Source organism: Mus pahari, chromosome 23, assembly GCF_900095145.1.
Source record: "Mus pahari chromosome 23, PAHARI_EIJ_v1.1, whole genome shotgun sequence".
Classification (NCBI taxonomy): Eukaryota; Metazoa; Chordata; class Mammalia; order Rodentia; family Muridae; genus Mus; species Mus pahari.
In genome coordinates, this window is record NC_034612.1 from 32610569 (window position 1) to 32629074 (window position 18506).

The 18506-nt window shown below is 46.2% G+C and overlaps 2 protein-coding genes across 2 annotated transcripts in view; both read right to left on the reverse strand.

Annotated features, from left to right (window-relative positions):
• The window catches only part of Radil (Rap associating with DIL domain), a 61096-nt gene that overhangs the window by 31581 nt on the left and 11009 nt on the right, over positions 1 to 18506 (reverse strand). The window lies entirely within an intron of this gene.
• Papolb (poly(A) polymerase beta) lies at positions 14002 to 16338 on the reverse strand. The gene has a single exon (XM_021186660.1). It carries the CDS (start codon positions 16152 to 16154, stop codon positions 14226 to 14228), a length of 1929 nt encoding a protein of 642 aa, XP_021042319.1. The 5' UTR covers positions 16155 to 16338; the 3' UTR covers positions 14002 to 14225.

Consider the following 18506-nt stretch of genomic DNA (forward strand, 5'->3'; position numbering starts at 1 on the left):
GCAGTGCAGGCCTGTAACCCGCCAGCCATGAGGGCAGTGCAGGCCTGTAACCCAAGCACTCAGGAGGCTGAGGCAGGAAGGCTGAGTTCACGGTCAGCCTGGGCTACATAGCAAGACTCTTGTCTTTAGAAAAAAGAAAAAAAAAGTGAAAAATCAGGTGTGGTGACACACATCTTTAATCCCCATAACTTAAAGGACAAAAGCAGATGGGCTTCTGTGAGTTCAAGGCCAACCTCATCTTCATCTTCATAATGAGCCTTTGTATCAAAAAAAAAAAAAAAAATGAGTGACCCAGTGATGTGGCTCCATTGGTAGAGCCCTTGCCTAGCACGCATATACCGAGTGTAGTGATCCACATCTGCCCCAGCACTGAGAAGGTAGAAGCAAGGGGATCAGAAGTTCAAGGTCATCCTCAGCTACGTGGGGAACTCACAGCAGCTTGAGAGCAACACGCTGCCTCAAAGTAAAACCATTAACTTTTTTTATTTTTTAAAGAACCACTTAGGAATAAGTGATAAAAACCTCCTCAAACGTGGTCAGCCTTTTTCTAGGTAATGAATCCACTTTAAATTTGCCTCCCTCCACCCCCAGACAAAGTCTCACTATGTAGCTCTGACTGACTGGAACTCATTAGGGGAAACCTGTACAGAAAAGGTACGCTGAGGAGCTAGAAAGATGGCTTCATGGCTCAGAGCTCTTCTAGCACAGCAGCAAATGCTTTTTATGGTTGAGCCATCTCTCTACAACCCCTCTTTATTTCATTAAAGACTTATTCATTTAGTGTGTATGAGTGTTTTGCATGCATGAATGTCTGTGCTCCACGTGTAAGCCTGGTAGAACATAGGCTTTCTGACCTAAAGGTCAGAAGACATTGTTGTATCCACTCCAGCTAAAGCTATAGAAGACTGCAAGCCACCCGTGGGTTCTGAGAACTGAACTCAGGTCCTCTGCAAGAGTGACAGGTACACTTAACCACTGAGCCATTTCAACAGCCCCCACTGGTCCTCTTTCTTTTCTTTTCTTTTCTTTTCTTTTCTTTTCTTTTCTTTTCTTTTCTTTTCTTTTCTTTTCTTTTCTTTTCTTTTCTTTTCTTTTCTTTTCTTTTCTTTTTTGTTCTTTTTTTTTTTTTTTTTTTTTTGGAGACAGGGTTTCTCTGTGTAGTCCTGGAACTCACTCTGTAGACCAGGCTGGCCTCGAACTCAGAAATCTGCATGCCTCTGCCTCCCAAGTGCTGGGATTAAAGGCATGCGCCACCACGCCCGGCTGTCCTCTTTCCTTCTTTCCTTTTTGTTTTTATTCTGCATGTATGTGTGCTTTAAAGTGCATGCACTGACAAGTACTAGGTGCATCCCTGGTACCCACAGAGTCAGAAAAAGGCAGGGAAGAAAGTATGAGGTCCCCTGGAGTTGGAGTAACAGATAGTTATGGCTCCTTGTGGGGGCTAGGAACTTAACCCAGGTCCTCAGGAAGAGCAGCTGGTGCGCTAACCACAGAACCATCTCTCAGCCCCTCCCTGCCCCCCTTCAGTCCTATTTCTTAAGGTGTAAAAAACTGAAGCACATTAAAGACTGGTTGACATCATTAGTCAGCTGAGAAATGGGAAATGAAGTGAAGGTTACAACAAAGACCACCGGGGCTGGGGAGGCGGCTCAGTGGGTACAGCCCTTGTGGTGCACCAGGACTTGAATTCAAGCCCCAGAACTCATAGGAAAAGGAAAAAAAGAAAACAACAACAACAAAACCAAGCCAGGTATAGTGGCACACACCTTTAATCCTAGCACTCAGGAGACAAAGGCAGCGGGTGGGGGGGGTGGGGGGGTGGGGGTGGGATGGGGGGGGTAGGTCAGGAGGGTCTCTGACACTTGCTGACCAACCGGCCAGCCTAGCTTAGCTAGCAAATTCCAGGCCACTGTGAGACCCTGTTTTAAAAACAAAACAGTTGTTGGCACCTGAGGATGTTCACCGTGATATGCATATGATACCATGCACATCAGGCCATCCATAAGCCACACACACACACACACACAAAATCTAAAACAAAGAGAATACTGCATCTGAACATCAGAGAGAGAGAAAAGAAAAAAAGAAAAAAAACCACTGAATTACTAACAAGTAATTTGCCAGGCATGGTATAACTCATGCCTGTAATCCCAGCACTTGGAAAGCTAAAGCAGAAGGAATACCATGAGGCTACTCTTTCAATCAATTAATTAATTAATTAGAATCTTCTTGGTGACAAGTGCGGTCATCATCAATGACAACAAACAAAGTTCAGACGAGAGAAATCCGTCTTGGAGTCTCAGGTACGGTTTTACCGCTGTGAAGACACCATGGCCAAGGCAATGTGAAAAGAAGCATTTAACTGAGGGCTGCTCCCACTTCCGAGGATGCCTGGTGCGGGAGCAGTAGCTGAAAGCTTACATCCTAATGGGCAGGCATGAGGCAGAGACAGGAAGACGGGCCTTGCTGTGAGCTTTTGAAACCTCAAAGCCTACTCCAGTGTACACCTCCTCCAACAAGGTCACCCCTCCCAAACTTCCCACCCTTCCCACTCTACCAACTGGGAACCAAACATTTGAGCATATGAACATATGGGGGCTATTTTATCCAAACCACCACACTTGGCACCCCCTGATCTTCAGCATACTAAGTATTAAATACAAACAAGAGCCCTGACAGGCTTATTCTGAGACAGAGTCTCATTCTCCTTTTTTTGGTTTTTCGAGACAGGGTTTCTCTGTGTAGCCCTGGCTGTCCTGGAACTCACTTTGTAGACCAAGCCGGTCTCGAATTCAGAAATCCGCCTGCCTCTGCCTCCCGAGTGCTGGGATTAAAGGCGTGCGCCACCACGCCTGGCTCCAGAGTCTCATTCTCTGGCCCAGGCTGACCTAAACTCAAGACCCTTCTGCCTCCACTCCCGCTTGGTAGACTGATGACCTTGACCTCACTGTGTATGGGGATGACTCTTGAAGCCTTATCCTCCTGCCTCTCTCGTCCCCGTGCTGGGATGCAGGCTTTTGCCACCACAGCCAGTTGATGTGGGGCTGGAGATCTAACTCAGGGCTTCCTCCATGATAGGCAAACCCTCTACCAACTCAACTACATCTCCAGCCCCTAAGATCATGCTTTTAATTGGTTTAAACTGTGACCACAATGAATGGGGAGAAATCAACCAGATAGGGCACTGCAGATGGTTCGTCTGGCAGGAAATCACTGGATCATGTCCAAAGTTCTAACACTCAAAAAGTGATAGTGCCATTTTCAAGGATGGCCTTGGGGCTGGGGACCTGAGTTCAGTTCCCAGAAAGCAATGTAAAACTCTGGCCAAGGCAGCAGGTGTTTGTATCCCCACACACTGGGAAGGCTGAGACAGGCATGCTCTGGGCTCGAGGGCCAGCCTGCCTAGCCCAGTGGGTAATGTCCAGGCCATGAGAGACTCCATCTCAAAACAAACAAACAAAAAAGGTAGAGGGCACCCGAGGAACAACACCTGAGGCTATCCTCTGACCGCCACATGTACAACCACGTATGCACACCCAAACCCACAGGCATCCCTGCACGCACACAAATGCTAAACAAGAAATAGCTCACAGCTGAATGCCATGGCCTCTGGGGAGAGCAAACTAGGAAGAAGGGAGAACTGGCAGAGAGCCAGGATTTTGTTTTTATTTGGTCTTAAGCGGCGATGAGAAAGCATTCCTTTAACTGTAAACACATCTAACTGGAGATAAGAGTCTCTGGAAGGGCATGCTTTTCAAGCGCTGAAAGAACATGCGAGCGTCCTACTTCGATTCCCAGGTGTACTTTCTTGTGCACGCTAGCGCATCTGCAACTGGGAAGCGTCCCCTGTTCACCATGAGCTGTGCAGTGGCTGGGATTCAACAGCTTGCCTGGTGTTCTTGGAGCAGAGTTGCAACACAGCAGGCATGTGTGGACACAGGCGGGCAGGGGGAAGTTCTGACTGCCCATTCCCAGAACCTGAGCATATCAGGGAGATCAGGGGGAACACTGAAATGCAACACTTCTATCAGGCTTAGGACATAGAGAATGGCCCTTTATGTGCAGTGTGGCACTGAGGACTCTGCATTGGGAAGAAGTCTTAGTGGTAGAGCTCCTGCCTAGCATCCCCCAGTGAGGGGCTGGGGTGTGGCTCAGTGGTAGAGCCCCTGCCTAGCATCCCCCAGTGAGGGGCTGGGGTGTGGCTCAGTGGTAGAGCTCCTGCCTAGCATCCCCCAGTGAGGGGCTGGGGTGTGGCTCAGTGGTAGAGCAACTGCAAGCCTTGAGAGATTCATTCCAAGTAACACACACACTCCAAATCTGTTTGACTATTGTACACCCGTTTGTGCAAGCTCAGAACTAACTAATACAGAGTAGAGTCCATGCATAAAACCATACTTAGATTTAGTAGGCTTCTATTCTCACTCCCTATGTAATCCAAACTGGTTTAGAAGTCACTATGCTGCCCAGTTGGCTCTGTGGTTGGTATGGAGTATATGTGTGTCTGAGGTGGGAGGGCAAGCGCTAGGCAGCATCCTCAGAGGTTCACCTCTCTGCCGAGGTCACTGCCAGGGTCATAGTGTACAGGAGAGGAAACTTTCCTAATAAATCAAAGTCCTTATCTGCTGCTCTTAAAATGTAGACCAGGGTCTGGTCCCTGTCACATATGTTCCTTCTGATCTGAGAGACTTGCTCAGCTGGCCGCAGAAGAGAAGTCAGGGCACTCCACAGGGAAGGAGGAGGAAGGATGAAAAGAGAGAAAAAAATGCAGAAAAACAGTTTGAAGTCCATGACCAGGCACTCTTGTGGTGCACATATATGCAGACAAAACAGCTATACATGCAAAATATGAATACATAAATCCTAAAAACAAAGACCAAACCCCTCATACTTCAGAGTGCTCCACTTCACAGGAGCCTCTTTCAAGGGATGAGGGGGTTGCGTGGATTTTTCTCTGGCCAGAGGACCTCAAGGAAACTCTAGCGCACTGTTTGACTATGGAGGCTAAAAATAGAAGGCCTGGCTCAAAACTGTCTGTGGGCGTGGCTTCACTGCAGTGCAGTGAATTCCCATGCAGCCCACAAGGCTCCTGAGAAAATTCTGTCAGTGGAGATGGCCAGGACCGAACATGACAGAGGCCATGCAGTGAACGGGTCACCAACAGGACATGCTTGACAGGCATGCTGTCACCAAAACGGATGGGTGCCCCAGAATAGAAGGGAGGACCCAGCAGTGACTCTACGAGCACAGGGGTCAGAGCCAAGAGATTATCCGTGGGCCCCGAAACTTCACCTAAGAACTATGGCTGGACTTGAAAATCACTTGGAGCCGGGTGTGGTGGCGCATGCCTTTAATCCCAGCACTTGGGAGGCAGAGGAAGGCGGATTTCTGAGTTCGAGACCAGCCTGGTTTACAAAGTGAGTTCCAGGACAGCCAGAGCTACACAGAGAAACCCTGTCTCGAAAAAAAAAAAACAAAAGAAAGAAAGAAAGAAAGAAAAAAAGAAAGGAAAGAAAGAAAGAAAGAAAGAAAGAAAGAAAGAAAGAAAGAAAGAAAGAAAGAAAGAAAGAAAGAAAGAAAGTCACTTGGGTCTAGTGGCACTGTTCTGTTTCCCACCTGCTGCTTGCTGACACTGTCACTTGTGCCTGCCTTGCCACTGCAGGCTGCAGGTGTTGGGCAGGCAGTTTTGGTTTCAAAAAGGAGTAAACATTACTGCAAAGGGACTGGAGAGCTGGGGTGGGAGAGCTGGGGATAGAGAGATGGCTCAGTGGTTAGGAGCATTTGCCGATCTTCCAGAGGACCCAGGGTCCGTAGTCAGCACCTAGGCAGCTCATAAACACGAGGAACTCCAGCTCCAGGGGATCTGATGCCCTCTCCTAGCCCCTCAGGCAACTGCACTCGTGTACACACACACACACACACACACACACACACACACACACACACACAAAGAACTCTTTAAAATAATTGTTTCCCAAGAATTGCACTTTAAGGTGGCTCACACCTTTAATCCCAGCACTCAGGAGGCAGAGGCAGGCGGATCTGTGTGAGTTCAAGGCCAGCCTGGTCTACATAATAAGTTCCAGAGAGACCCTGTCTGGAAAAACACAAAACAAAGAATTGCACTTTATGGATTTTACCCAGCGTCCTCAGCCACACCTCATTTACCTTATTAAGATGATTAAACTTAGGGCTTGAACTGATGACACCAGATGACCTTGAGGGGGGTGACTGCATCTTGCATGTGAAACAGAGGTATGGATCCTTGGGGCCCAGGGTTGGACCGTGGTTCCCAAAGACTTCACAGCTGAATGTGAATGAGGCCTGAGAAGATGATGTCATTCCGTAATCGTGGCCAGCCAAGTGGCAAAAAAGACTTCTTCAGTTATAAATACATTTGATGGTCTGGTGAGTTGGCTCAGTGGGTAAGGAAAGCTGCTCCCAAGCCTGATGACCTGAGTTAACTCCCTGTACCCACACAGTGGGAGGAGAGAAGTCCAGAGTTGCCCTCTGACCTCCATGTGTGCCAAATCACACACAGAAACTAAACGCTAATCACTCAAAGAGAGATTACCTAAGTGAACCACAAGCAAACACATGAGCCTGCGTGTGTACACTCATGTGTGCATGTATGTATGTGGAGATCAATAGCCGTGCCATGGTCAGTTGCTTTTTATTTTTTGAAACAATTCCTCACTAAGCAGGAGCTCACTGACTCTGCGAGGTTGCCAACCCACGGCCTCGAGGACCCTCCTGAATGCTGGAGTCTGGACAGGGATTGTCAGAGTTGGTACATGTGCTGGGGGCCTGCACAGCAAGCACCGTTTCATGAGCCTTTCAAAAACAAAGAAAGGGCCGGCCGTGGTGGCACATGCCTTTAATCCCAGCACTTGGGAGGCAGAAGCATGCGGATTTCTGAGTTCGAGGCCAGTCTGGTCTACAAAGTGAGCTCCAGGACAGTCAGGGCTATACAGAGAAACCCTGTCTTGAAAAACCAAAAAACCAAAAACCAAAGAAAGCTAACTACTCCACAAGTTCTGGGCCCCGAGCTCTTGGACTGCAAGCATGTGTGTGCTGTGACACAGAAGGCTGGCATTGTGTGCTGTGCCATGGAAGGCTGGCATGGCCTCTCAGCGCTCCTTCTTCTCTCTTCCTAGCACAGTAACTTTGACACCATTCTCCCATGTCTACTGGAGATTCCAGCTGATGAAGGATGAAGGATGAGGGATGCTCTTGCTGGGACCTGTTCCACGGGAGACTGCAGTGGGAACTTAAGGGATCTTTGGAAAATTAGCTCTGTTGGGTGGTGTTCTGCTAAAGCAGACTCATGAAGGACCGTTTTCCTGAAGCACACACAGGAGAGAGGATGTTTTGCTAAAGCAAGCACGTGAAAGGACACATGATGAAGGATCCTTCGCTAACAACATGCATGTATTGGTCCAACTTACAATGCATAGTTGAGCTCCATTTGTTGTGACTCCATAGAGAGAAATGCACCAAAAATCTTCTGGTGGTGTACTATGGCTTCTTGCCACTTCTGCAGACTCGGGCTGATTGGCAGAGTGATGTCATCTGAGACAGATTCACATGGAGTTTTGCTGAGACAAGACACACGGTGAGGCAAGACCCATGGGGGACAAGCGATGATTGCAAGGAGTATAAATAGGGCTCAACAGACTGTAAGAGGGGCTTACTGGTAGAGTGAGCTCTGCCACCCTTGTTGGTCTCGCGCATCTTCGCTGATCTTTGCTTTACTGAGAGAGGCACAGCTAAGAACTTCTCCTGGCGTCCCTGCTGGTTCTGGTCCCTCCTGCTGACTCATGCTGATGCAGTTGAGGTCTGGCTGACTCTGCTAGGTTATGCCACCACTGCTGATTCATGCTGTTATCCGGACTCTACCCCACTAGGCTGCTGATACATTTGTAAAGTATTTACAAACAGATCGAGCTGCCACTGCTGATCTGTGAACTAAACTGCTGATTTCCTAACAATGCAGATGGGATTTGCTCTAAAAACCAATTTGTAAACAGGTCCACTTCTCCCGTATCCTTTCTTTTCCACTACTCCTGGTGGGTGGTGGGCTAGAAGGGAGTTAAAGCATTTAGGAACCATCATTAAAAGTAGACTTTGAAAGGAAAAATAAAAAAGCTACAAGAGACACTAGAGTATAGACAGTGATGGTTGAGCTTCATTGCCAACTGGATTTGGAATCCCCTAGGAGATACACATCTGAGTCTGTGAGGGGGATTCCCGGGATGTCTAACTAAGGACTTAAGGTCTTAGTGGTAACAGTATTCTAGGACTGGTAAAAAACAAATAAACAAAGAAAAAAAACAAAATAGGAGAAAGCATTCATGTTTCTCTGCCATAGTTAGGACTTCTCTCACTGTCACGCCTTTCCTGTCATGATGCAGCATCCCTGCAACTTGTGAGCTCAAATAAACTCTTAAGTTGCTGTGGCTGTTGGTTTTGTCAACTTGACACAATCCAGAATCCCCTCTGACCATGTAGTAGGGACTGGTTCTTGGTTACCTTAGCTAAGGTGGAGACACCTGTCCATATAGGAGCCATTTTTGCCTACTTGGGGAGCTCTGGACCCTATACGTGGATAAAGTAGGCTAGCAAGATGACTCAGTGGGTAATGGCACTTGCACACAAACTGTGAGCCACACTCAGCCACCATGCAGTACCAGCTATGACAGATTGTGCCCCCTGAACCCTGAGCAACAGGAAGTCCTCCCTCAAGTTATTTGTCTATAAAAATATATTTAAAGGATTTTATGTTGTCATTTATGTATGTTTATCTATGAAAACCTGTGTTGGTACCCCAGAAGAGGGCGCTAGATCTGCTGGATCTGGTTGTGAATCAGCTGATGTGTGTGCTGGGAATAGGACTCTGGTCCTGTGGAAGAGCAGGAAGTATTCTTAACCATGAGCCATCTCTCTAGCTCCTTAAGTTACTTCTTCCTATCTGGTCACATCACCATGAAAGTACTACTACACAAACAATATTTTGGCCTTCCCCCAAATCATCCTGCCCTCAACAACCCTGAAAGGAGAGGCATGAAGCAGTGCAGTGAGGCTGAAGGTGGAAACAGCCCAGGGCTCTGGGGACCAGGGGAAGCCACACTACCTGTCCTGAATGTAGCACCCAGTATATGGAAAGAAACAGACCTGTAATCAACTCCAGTGATGCCCTGGCCAACTGCAACGCCTAGCTGATCTCCAAATGTCTAGGAAGTATCACATTTAGCATTGCATTTCTAATTATAAGCCATTTCACACACAAGGTGGCGTCCACAACTTCCAGAGATTAAAAAAGAACACTGTTGCACCTACCACCAACCCAAAAATATGGCCACTGCGATCTGCTGCTCTCCCCTCTCTTGCCACAAAAGGCAAACAGCTAGTTCTTACTGCCTGTGATGGTCACTGTTGTAAACCAGAGTTCAGAACCCCCCTCTGGGCAAGATGGGGGCTTATTTTGTGTTATGAGGTGGGAAGACCTGCCCACTGTGGGCGACACCATTCCCTGGCTGAGATCTTGGGCTGCCCACAGTTTGCATTTACTTCTCTGCTTCCTGCCAATGAAGTGTGTTGGCCTGCCTCCGTGCCTTCCTTTTGCACTGGAAGCCAGAGTAAGCACGTTCCTCCCTTGGATTGCTTTTGTAAACTATTTTATCACAGCAAATGAAGAAAATAAAATGAAGACAATGCCATTTGATTTTTGGTCTGTTTTGAAACAGGGTCTTGCTAAGGTATCAAGGCTGGCCTGAAGCTTGCTCTGTGGTCCAAGCTAGCTTTGAGCCTGGGATGTCCTGTCTCAGCCTCCTGAGTGCTGGGATTCCAGGCAAGCACTAAAGCACATGCCCTGTCACACAGTTAGAACCCTGAGTTATACCACTCTGCTTTGTACGTGAACCTTATATAAATTACATCCCCACTTTATGTGTTTTGGGAGGATTTGCTTTCTTCCTCAGCATGACCAGCCACATCTTCATGGTTGCATGAAACCATGGCTTGTTTGACGTCACAGATTTAGGATTCTTACTGCAAGAAGGTGGCACTCCCTCATACCCGGACTGATGATCAGGTTTCTATGTGCGTTGTTTCTAACGTTGGGCTATCACTTCTCAAGAGTGCACTTGTCTCTTGGTTACCATCAGACAAGAGGCTCTTGCACTCTTCTGCCACCATACCATATAAAGGAAAGTACTGTCTGTACATGGCACACTGCAGGTAACTACAGGGTGAGGTAGATGAACCACCGAGATGAAGCATATCAATACTCACAACATGATGCAAAGATCTAAGAGTGGAAAAAGTAACACCCTGTGTGTAGGCCTGTGAAATGCCCACACGATTGTTTATCAGAGTTGTTTATTGTTTATTGAGATGGTCCCATTAATTTAGCCCAGGCTGGCCTCAAACTCTGGAATCTCCTATCTCTACTTCTTGACTGCTAGGATCAGAGACATACATCACCATATCTGGCTTTTTTTCTTTGTGTGTGTGAGAGGGGGGGGGGAGGGAGGGTGAGTGTATGAATGTGGCACACATGTGCCACAGTTAGAATATAGAGATCTAGAGGTCAAGGTTCAGGCGTCTATTCTCTACTTCCATGGTGTTCCAGGGATTGAACTCACATCACCAGGCTTTTACAGAACGTACCTTTACCTCCTGAGCCATCCTGTTAGCCTTGGCTTGTTACTGAGTTCTAACTTACAATACTACAGTCATATGTTAATACTTAGAAATAGATCTGACAGCCGGGCGTGGTGGTGCATGCCTTTAATCCCAGCACTTGGGAGGCAGAGGCAGGTGGATTTCTGAGTTTGAGGTCAGCCTGGTCTACAGAGTGAGTTCCAGGACAGCCAGGGCTACACAGAGAAACCCTGTCTCAAAAAAACAAAAACAAAACAAACAAACAAACAAAAAGAAATAGATCGACCCTTTTTTTCTGACAGCTACACATGCCCACTAGTTCCCTGCGAATGGGGTGCATATGCACTTGTTGTTCAGTAGAGGGGTCCATGATAAATGTCCATGCGATTATTGTGGCCAATGCTTGCTGGGAGTAGGGATAGTGACAAATCCAGCCTGAGCCATCTGCTGCTGTATTATCTATCTCTTCACTCTATAGGGCAGAGTTAAGTGGTTGTGACAGAGACCATACGGCTTCCCAAAGCTGAAACTATTCACTAGCCAGCCCTTCAGAGGAAAAGTTCAGTAATCATCATGCTAGGCTGCCCAAAGGCTCAGTGTTAAAGAACTGATTTTAATGTTGTGTGCTACTTGGAAGTCTGTTCATTTGCTTTGCTATGTTCTGTTGCAGTTAAGCGATCCGGGGCAAGCATGTCATAAAGCACCCTCCTTCTCTAGAAAGGTCGCTCCTATCATTAATGTGGGACCCCCACCCCCATCCCTATGCAAACTTTTTCTCACTTGCACCCCATGTCCTCACATTTTGGTATGTTCCTTCAATCTCAGCAGCAGCTCCCCAGCCCCATACCAACAAGCTCCACCTCCCTGCAGCTCCTCCCTCCCGGTCCTCGGCAGCTCGATAATCTCAGTCTGTCCAACGCCTCAATGCGGACAATCTCCACTTCCCAGAAGCTCTGCCTCCTCCTAGACCCTTCTCTCCGCCACACTGACAATCTTCACTTAAGGTGTACACCTCTGCCCCTCCCCACGTCCTTCAGCATATCCTTTCAGGTCCCACTAAACAGTCTGCTCACCAACTCCCAAGCTCAAGTCACCCTCCACCTCAGCTTCCCAAGGGCTATGCTTACAGCCCTGGCACCCACAATGCTGACTCCCTTCCTGGCTTCCTTTTAAAGTCTTTCCTTTTGACATCTGAACCCTTTGTGTGTCCTCCACAGGGGCTACACCCCGTGCTTTCCATGTCATAAAGGTGGAAAAGTCACCAGCCCTGCCACCTCCTTCAGAACAGTGGAGAAGCTTTTGGGTCCAGGGATGCAGCTCTATGGCAGAGAGCTTGCCTTGTGCATACAAGGCATTGGGCTCCATCTCAAGAACCCTAAAAAAAGAAAAAGGACATCTGAATTCTTAGATCAGACTTAAACATCTGGCCAGTGTTTTAGTTCCAAGTTGTTTGGCATTTATTTTTATTGTGTTGGTAATGGAGAAATACATTATCTGCTTTCAAAATCATGCTCGAAAATACAAGGAGTACAGATACCACATAACAGCAAACTCCAGTCAGGAGACACTATGCACATCACATGAAAAAATAGTCTGGTATTCACGTAATAAAAACTAGACTTCAAAAGGCCCAAGTTTCCTGCTTGGTTTTTTTTTTTTTTTTTTTTAAAGGCATATTTACACAAAACATTTAATAAACATTTTTCCAATGTGTAAACAAAATGAGGAGACTAAATTTGTGCCTGGCCGTCTCCAGCAGACACCATGGCTTTTCGGAATGCAAGAGCCATGCACTTTCTTATGCTGGTAGAAGGGCAGGGTGAACATGCACAGAGCAGAGGTGTGACAGACAGAGGTCCGGCAGTCTTGGGTATCAGAAAGTCTCAATTAGTGCTTAGTTTAAAAGGGAAAAAGACTACAGTTCAACCCTGAAAGCTAATCTAGAAGGACAAGAAGGGCTAAGCAATTCTGACTTGACATGGGAGAAAACAGGAAGAAGAGAAAGGAGTTCAGAGAGAAAGGGAGAGGCAGACCTGGATGCTTGGAAGAGCTGTTACGTTTGCTGTGTCTGGATTAAGACGACTAAAGCTATCATTCAGTGACATCAGCGGCCCTCACAGTTACTACATCTGGGGACTCTGCTACTTTACTGAGAAGCAGCTCTAATTTATAGTATCCCTGAGACTTGGTAAAAGAGTAGAAAGCTGACTAGATGGCAAGTGCTTTGTGGAAATTATTTTTTTGAATGACTGTACACATATAATCTGATAAATTCTGGTACTGCATTAAAATAAAACATGGCTTAAAGTTCTTAAGAGTAAAAATGCCTTTTTGCTTACATATTTAAAATTGGAAACTAGTTTTCTTCCAAAGCATATACTCTGTGATCTAGAAAATCTCACATCCATGGAGATCAAGAACAGAACACTGACCCAAGTTTTCCTGAGATATTAACCACAAAGTCAGAATTTCATGTTTTGTGTCATGTGGTCAAAAACCTTTTGAATTCACATTATGATTTAGATATTAATATTCTGGACTTTTAAGAAGCAACATGCATGCATGCTTAATGCAAAGAGGATGAAGTTTTTGTTTGAGGACAAATGATTAAGAAGAAAGGAATGTGGAACTGAGAAAATACCTCACTGCTGATTAGACATTCTTCCAAACAATTCTACAGATAAAACCCATATACCATTTCTTGATCTTGTCCTACAGAAACCAACTACTTAGTAACTATGGTTTTGATGTCAAATAAATGCCCTCAGAGCTTACATTCCACCTGAGAGGGTGTAAACACCTCCTGGGAACTGAGATACATAGTTCGTGCTTTCTCAAGTATATTACTACAAAAATAGCATGCAACTTTAAAATTAGTAAAGAAAACTTTTCAGGGATGAAAAAAGGTGAAAATTCACCAAAGTGGAAAATCAAAAATTAGTTCTAGTGCCGAATGGAAAAATTAAAATTAAAAATCCCATAAAGTACTAAAATAAGGGTTCTGATAGTTGTATTGCAAATTTCCCAACAGTGGATCAAACATAAATCCAATTCTAATGTCAGTCAAGGACAGAAATATAAATACAGCTGGAGGGGATTCTCTTTCCTAATTAGAGCTCTCTGAAACACCGTGTAACTACTATCAACATGCTAATGGTCTGAGGCATGAGGAACAATACTTCTGGTTTTGAATGCTAATCTAGACTTCGGTTCAAGATTAGGCCAGTAAAAAGGTTATCAATCGAGTGTGAATCTATTTTGAGTCATATGTAGTCTGGTTGGTTCCCTCAGCATCTGAAAGCAACAAGTTCAATTGGCAAGAATTTGTGTAAGGGCCTTTGAGGTAGTTTCTATCCATTCAATCTGTTTTATTGAACTCTCAATAAAAGGAATAGGATCTTTAGGAAAAACAGGGATACCAGGCTTGTCTGTTCCCAGGTGCTTCCTGAGAGGCCGACAGAGAAGCTGCTGTCTGGGGGGTGTCTAAGCTGGACTCATCTATCTGGTTCCTTCCCTTCTGTTGGGTTTCTTGTTCCTTTCTTCTTATCAGGTGAGATTGTCTTCTAGACTCCTAGTATAGGGTTGGGTATGTTCGTTGCTGTATTTCCTGAAGGTCTAGATGGATGGTTTACCAGATGTGTTGAAGAAACAACTCTGGTCATTGTAGGCTTAGGTGGTGGTGAAATGGTAGGTTGTGAGGGAATCTGAGGGATGCTTTCACTCAGTGCAATCCCCGAGCTTTCTATGGGGTTCACATGCTGCAAGGAAACATCAGGAAACTGTATGTTGGTCACAGATGCTGCCATAACAGCCAGAGCAGGACTGCTTCTGCCCTGAGGGTTTCCAGTCAGTGGACCTGTCTTCATAGTGCCAGTAGGTGAAGGTGCAGTCATGCTGTTTTCACTGTCTATAGACAAGAGAAGGCTTCTATCATTCACAGTTGTCAATCTTACACCTTCTGTTAAATGTGTTTCCTTTTTCTGAAGAACATGATTTGGAAGTAGCTGATGAAGTTCCTTTCTTCTTAGATGCATTGCAGCAATCTTCATATCCATCTCAAACATCTTACTATTTATTGCTTGTCTGTATACTGTATCTGTGAAAGACTGAATATCATAGGTGAGATCAATACTGAGAATTTCAGAATTTTCTGGCTTCTTCAACACTAACCCGATCACCCACATAGTACGAAATTCTTCCTTCTCAGCATTTTCTTTTGGTGCTGGAAATGACTGGGGATTCACGTGAGCCAGAGTAATGAACTCATTCTTTTCCAGGCTCCCAACCAGGATTCGGATCTTTGATTCCACCAAGCCCACCCACTCTAAATGTTGTTTCTCTGTTGGTGCACTTGCCAGAAGTACAATATAATGCCTGTATTTTTGAAAAAAGCTTGGAGCTTCAAAAAGTTTGGACCATTCTGCCTTATTCAGCAGAATTTCATGTGTGATAGCAAGCCCTTGCTTAAACTCCTCAATCATTACCATCCTGGTTGAAACAGACACATTGTACGTGGAGTTCTGCTGTGGGTATGCTGGTGTAATTATAGGCATAAGATGGTACCTGTCACTAGGATTCACTCTTGGGTCCCATACAGGCAAGTTAAGATTTCGTTCTTCTGGTTCTTTTAACAACACTGGATTTGGCCATTCCCACTCAGAAAACACCAAGAAAAATTTTCGCACAAGCGTGGATGCCATTGCATTTGGGTAAAGCTGGCAAGTTCTTGCTACTAGCATAGCCCAGGAAACACCTCCAAGGAAACCCAATATATTGGAATAAATGTTGTGGCATTTGGCCCATAATTTGATGGCTCTCAGTGTTAACCTGAAGCTGTCAATGTTTGGTACTAGATGTAAAATTTCATCAGTTACCCGGCAACCGTTAAGGCTTCTTATGCACCTAATATCTAAATTTTTAAGCAGACTATCATCTCGTAGGTCCAAATCTTCTGGAATAGTCTGCAATGCTAATCTTGCAAACAAAATATCAATCTCTATTCCATCAAAACACAGTTTGATAACCGGCACAAAGGCCTCCTCAACAGCTCTTAAGTCTTTTACTTCCTCCTGTAGTTTCAATTTGTCATAGAAGGAAGTGAAAAAGTCATTTCGATCCACGTGTCTTGGTGCAACGCACAATGCATCGATATCTGCACCTTTCGTGTGTACTCCTAGTCGGTAAGAGCCGAACGTAAAAATTTTCCCCCCAACATTCTCAATTACAGCTTGTGGAAGATTCCTGCTTTTACTGATTTCTCGGATCCATTCCTTCACCAGATTATTTAATTTCTGCAAAATTAAAATCCTGCGCTGCAGTTCCTCTTCCTCTTCAAACACCCCGAAGGGCTGGAGGGTCTCCATCAGCTTCTGGGTGAGTTCGCGGTCTGTGTCCTTGGGGGCGGCCAGGCTGATGGGGGACGATATGCCGAACTGCTTCGGGGCGGGAGTCGGTTGTTGTGCTCCTTGGGTGGTCACCGCAAATGGCATCATCTCTAGCTCGCGCGCCGCCAGGGCACCTGCCCCGCCACCGCGACCTCGACGGCCTCTGCTCGGTTCATGATCCGAAGGCGCGAGGGGCGGGCTCCTGCCGGCCGGCCCTGTCGGTCCCCGCTCCGCTCCGAGCCCGCCGCCTCAAGCGCTTCCCCTGGTACCCCTCCGGGCCAACATGGCGCCGGGCTCCTCAGCGGTCGGTCGCGTTCCAGAACCCACGGCCCACGCACGCACCGGCCGATGCCGCTGCCGCTCTCACGAGATTGGAGGAAATTCTCGCGCTAGAAGGCTTCCGGAAGAGCTCCATCCGGGCTCGTCTTGCCCGGTTCTGAGAAGTCTCTCTTGAGGGACAATGCACGGTCCTTTATCCCCAAGCAGGTTCCAGAGGATGCTCTAGCTAGGACCAGAGCGACAGTGGTGCTCTCCTCAGGTCCTGGTGTCACTTGTTGCAGGGCGGCTTCTACTTTCCCTGGCTCCTGCTGAGAAGTTACCATCAAGCCAAACTATGGATGGCCCTTCCGTTGTCTTCTGCCTGCCCATACTCAAGATTTCTGTCCTCAGTATCCCACAGTTCCACTGCTGTGTGTGTGCAAGCTAAATATACTCAATTTACAAGGGCACGCTGGGATTCCTGCATCAGAGCAAGGAGTCCTTTTTATTGCATGGCCTCTAGAAGATTCCCACGCCTATGCTTGGAATATGCTCTTCCCAACATTCTCTTTGTTCTTTTCATTTGGATACAGGATAAACCTTCCCATTCTTCCCGTGCTCCGGATCTGTGCTTGTTCCAGGGTGACACCAGAATCTCCCACTTCTCCATTCTCACTTCAGTTCTATACAGTGAGCAGATGAAGCACCACTGAAGCGCACTATTTATTTGTTTTTGTGGTATTGGGATCCAAGCGCCTCACACTCGACCACTGAGAGGACCAGCTTAAGCATCCTTTTAAATACTTACCTTTGTGTTACCAGAAGCATAGTTGTTCCTGTTTCACTCCTGTTGCTGACAACAAACAAAAAAACTTAAGGGTAAAGGGTTTATTGGCTTACAGTTCCAGGTTACCATCAGTTACAGGGAAGGTGAGAAGAACTTAAGACATCTAGCCACATCACAGTCAAGAGCAGTGAGATCAAATGCACCCATGTCTGCTTCCTCTCATCCATCCATCTCTTTTTCCTGTTTATACAGTTCAGGATCCCTTGCCTAAGGATGGGAATGCCCACAATGGGCTGGATCTCCTATGTAAATGAACACTCCAGACAGTCTCCTACAGACACACCACAAGCCCACTGGATCTAGGTAATTCCTCATTAAGAACCTCTTCCCAGGGCTGGAAAGATGGCTCAGAAGGAGGATGGGAGGAGGAGAAGGCACCACTGTTGCCTTTCCAGGGTAGGAGATTGGTTCCCTACGACCTACCTCTGGCCTCTGATGGCACATGCTTACACATAATTAAAACTTGGAAAACATTTTTTTTAAAAAAAGAACTTTCTAGTTGATTCTAGATTGTGACAAGTTGACAGTTAAAGCTAACCAGCACAGTTCTCTTGGTCTTTTGTTTGTTTGTTTTGTTTTGAGACAGGGTTCTCTGTGTAGTCTCTATTTTGGAGGTGATACACTGTTCTTATTGAGCATCCCTCAGGATTCAGTAGCCAGTAATGCCTCGGAGAGTCTAATTCTGTAGTGTGCTGTCTTTCATGGATTTCTGGGCATTTCCCCTTTTGTGTCCTTCTTTTTGTTATGAGCTCATTTGTGGAGAGGACTGGGATGCCCACACAGAGGGTATGTTCTTCCAAGTAGGGTTTCCTTTGGGTTTGCTAGATGCTCTTGTACCTACTCAACTGTGTATGTGATTCCTTTTCTTTCTTTTCTTTTTCTTCTGAGACAGGGTCTCTCTGTATAGGTTCTGGATGTCCTGGAGCACAATATGTGGACAAGGCTGGCCTTGAATTCACACAGATCCTCCTACCTCTATCTCCTAAGTCCTGGGATTAAAGGTGTGCCACACCTGGTATGACTTTTAATTTTTTATCCACTATAATCCAGACCCAAATACATGTGGGACAAAATGTGCTTTTTAATTCTCAAGAAAGATCTTAAAGTTCTCACCATCCAGAACCCAGGTGGAGAAAGATAACTTTTTCTTGTTTCCTTGTTTCCTATGTGCCAGGTAGGTACTCAGCATGCTGCCCTCTGGAGAGTCCAGCTTCCTCCGAAAGGAGGGCAGGTCTCAGTGCTAACTGCCCACCTTTCTAAGGTTTCAAAGGGCTCTGTCTCTCTTGTCCACTGTCAAGCTCAAATTCCTTTCTTATGATTTCATTTTTATTTTTATCTACATGTGTCTGTGTGTT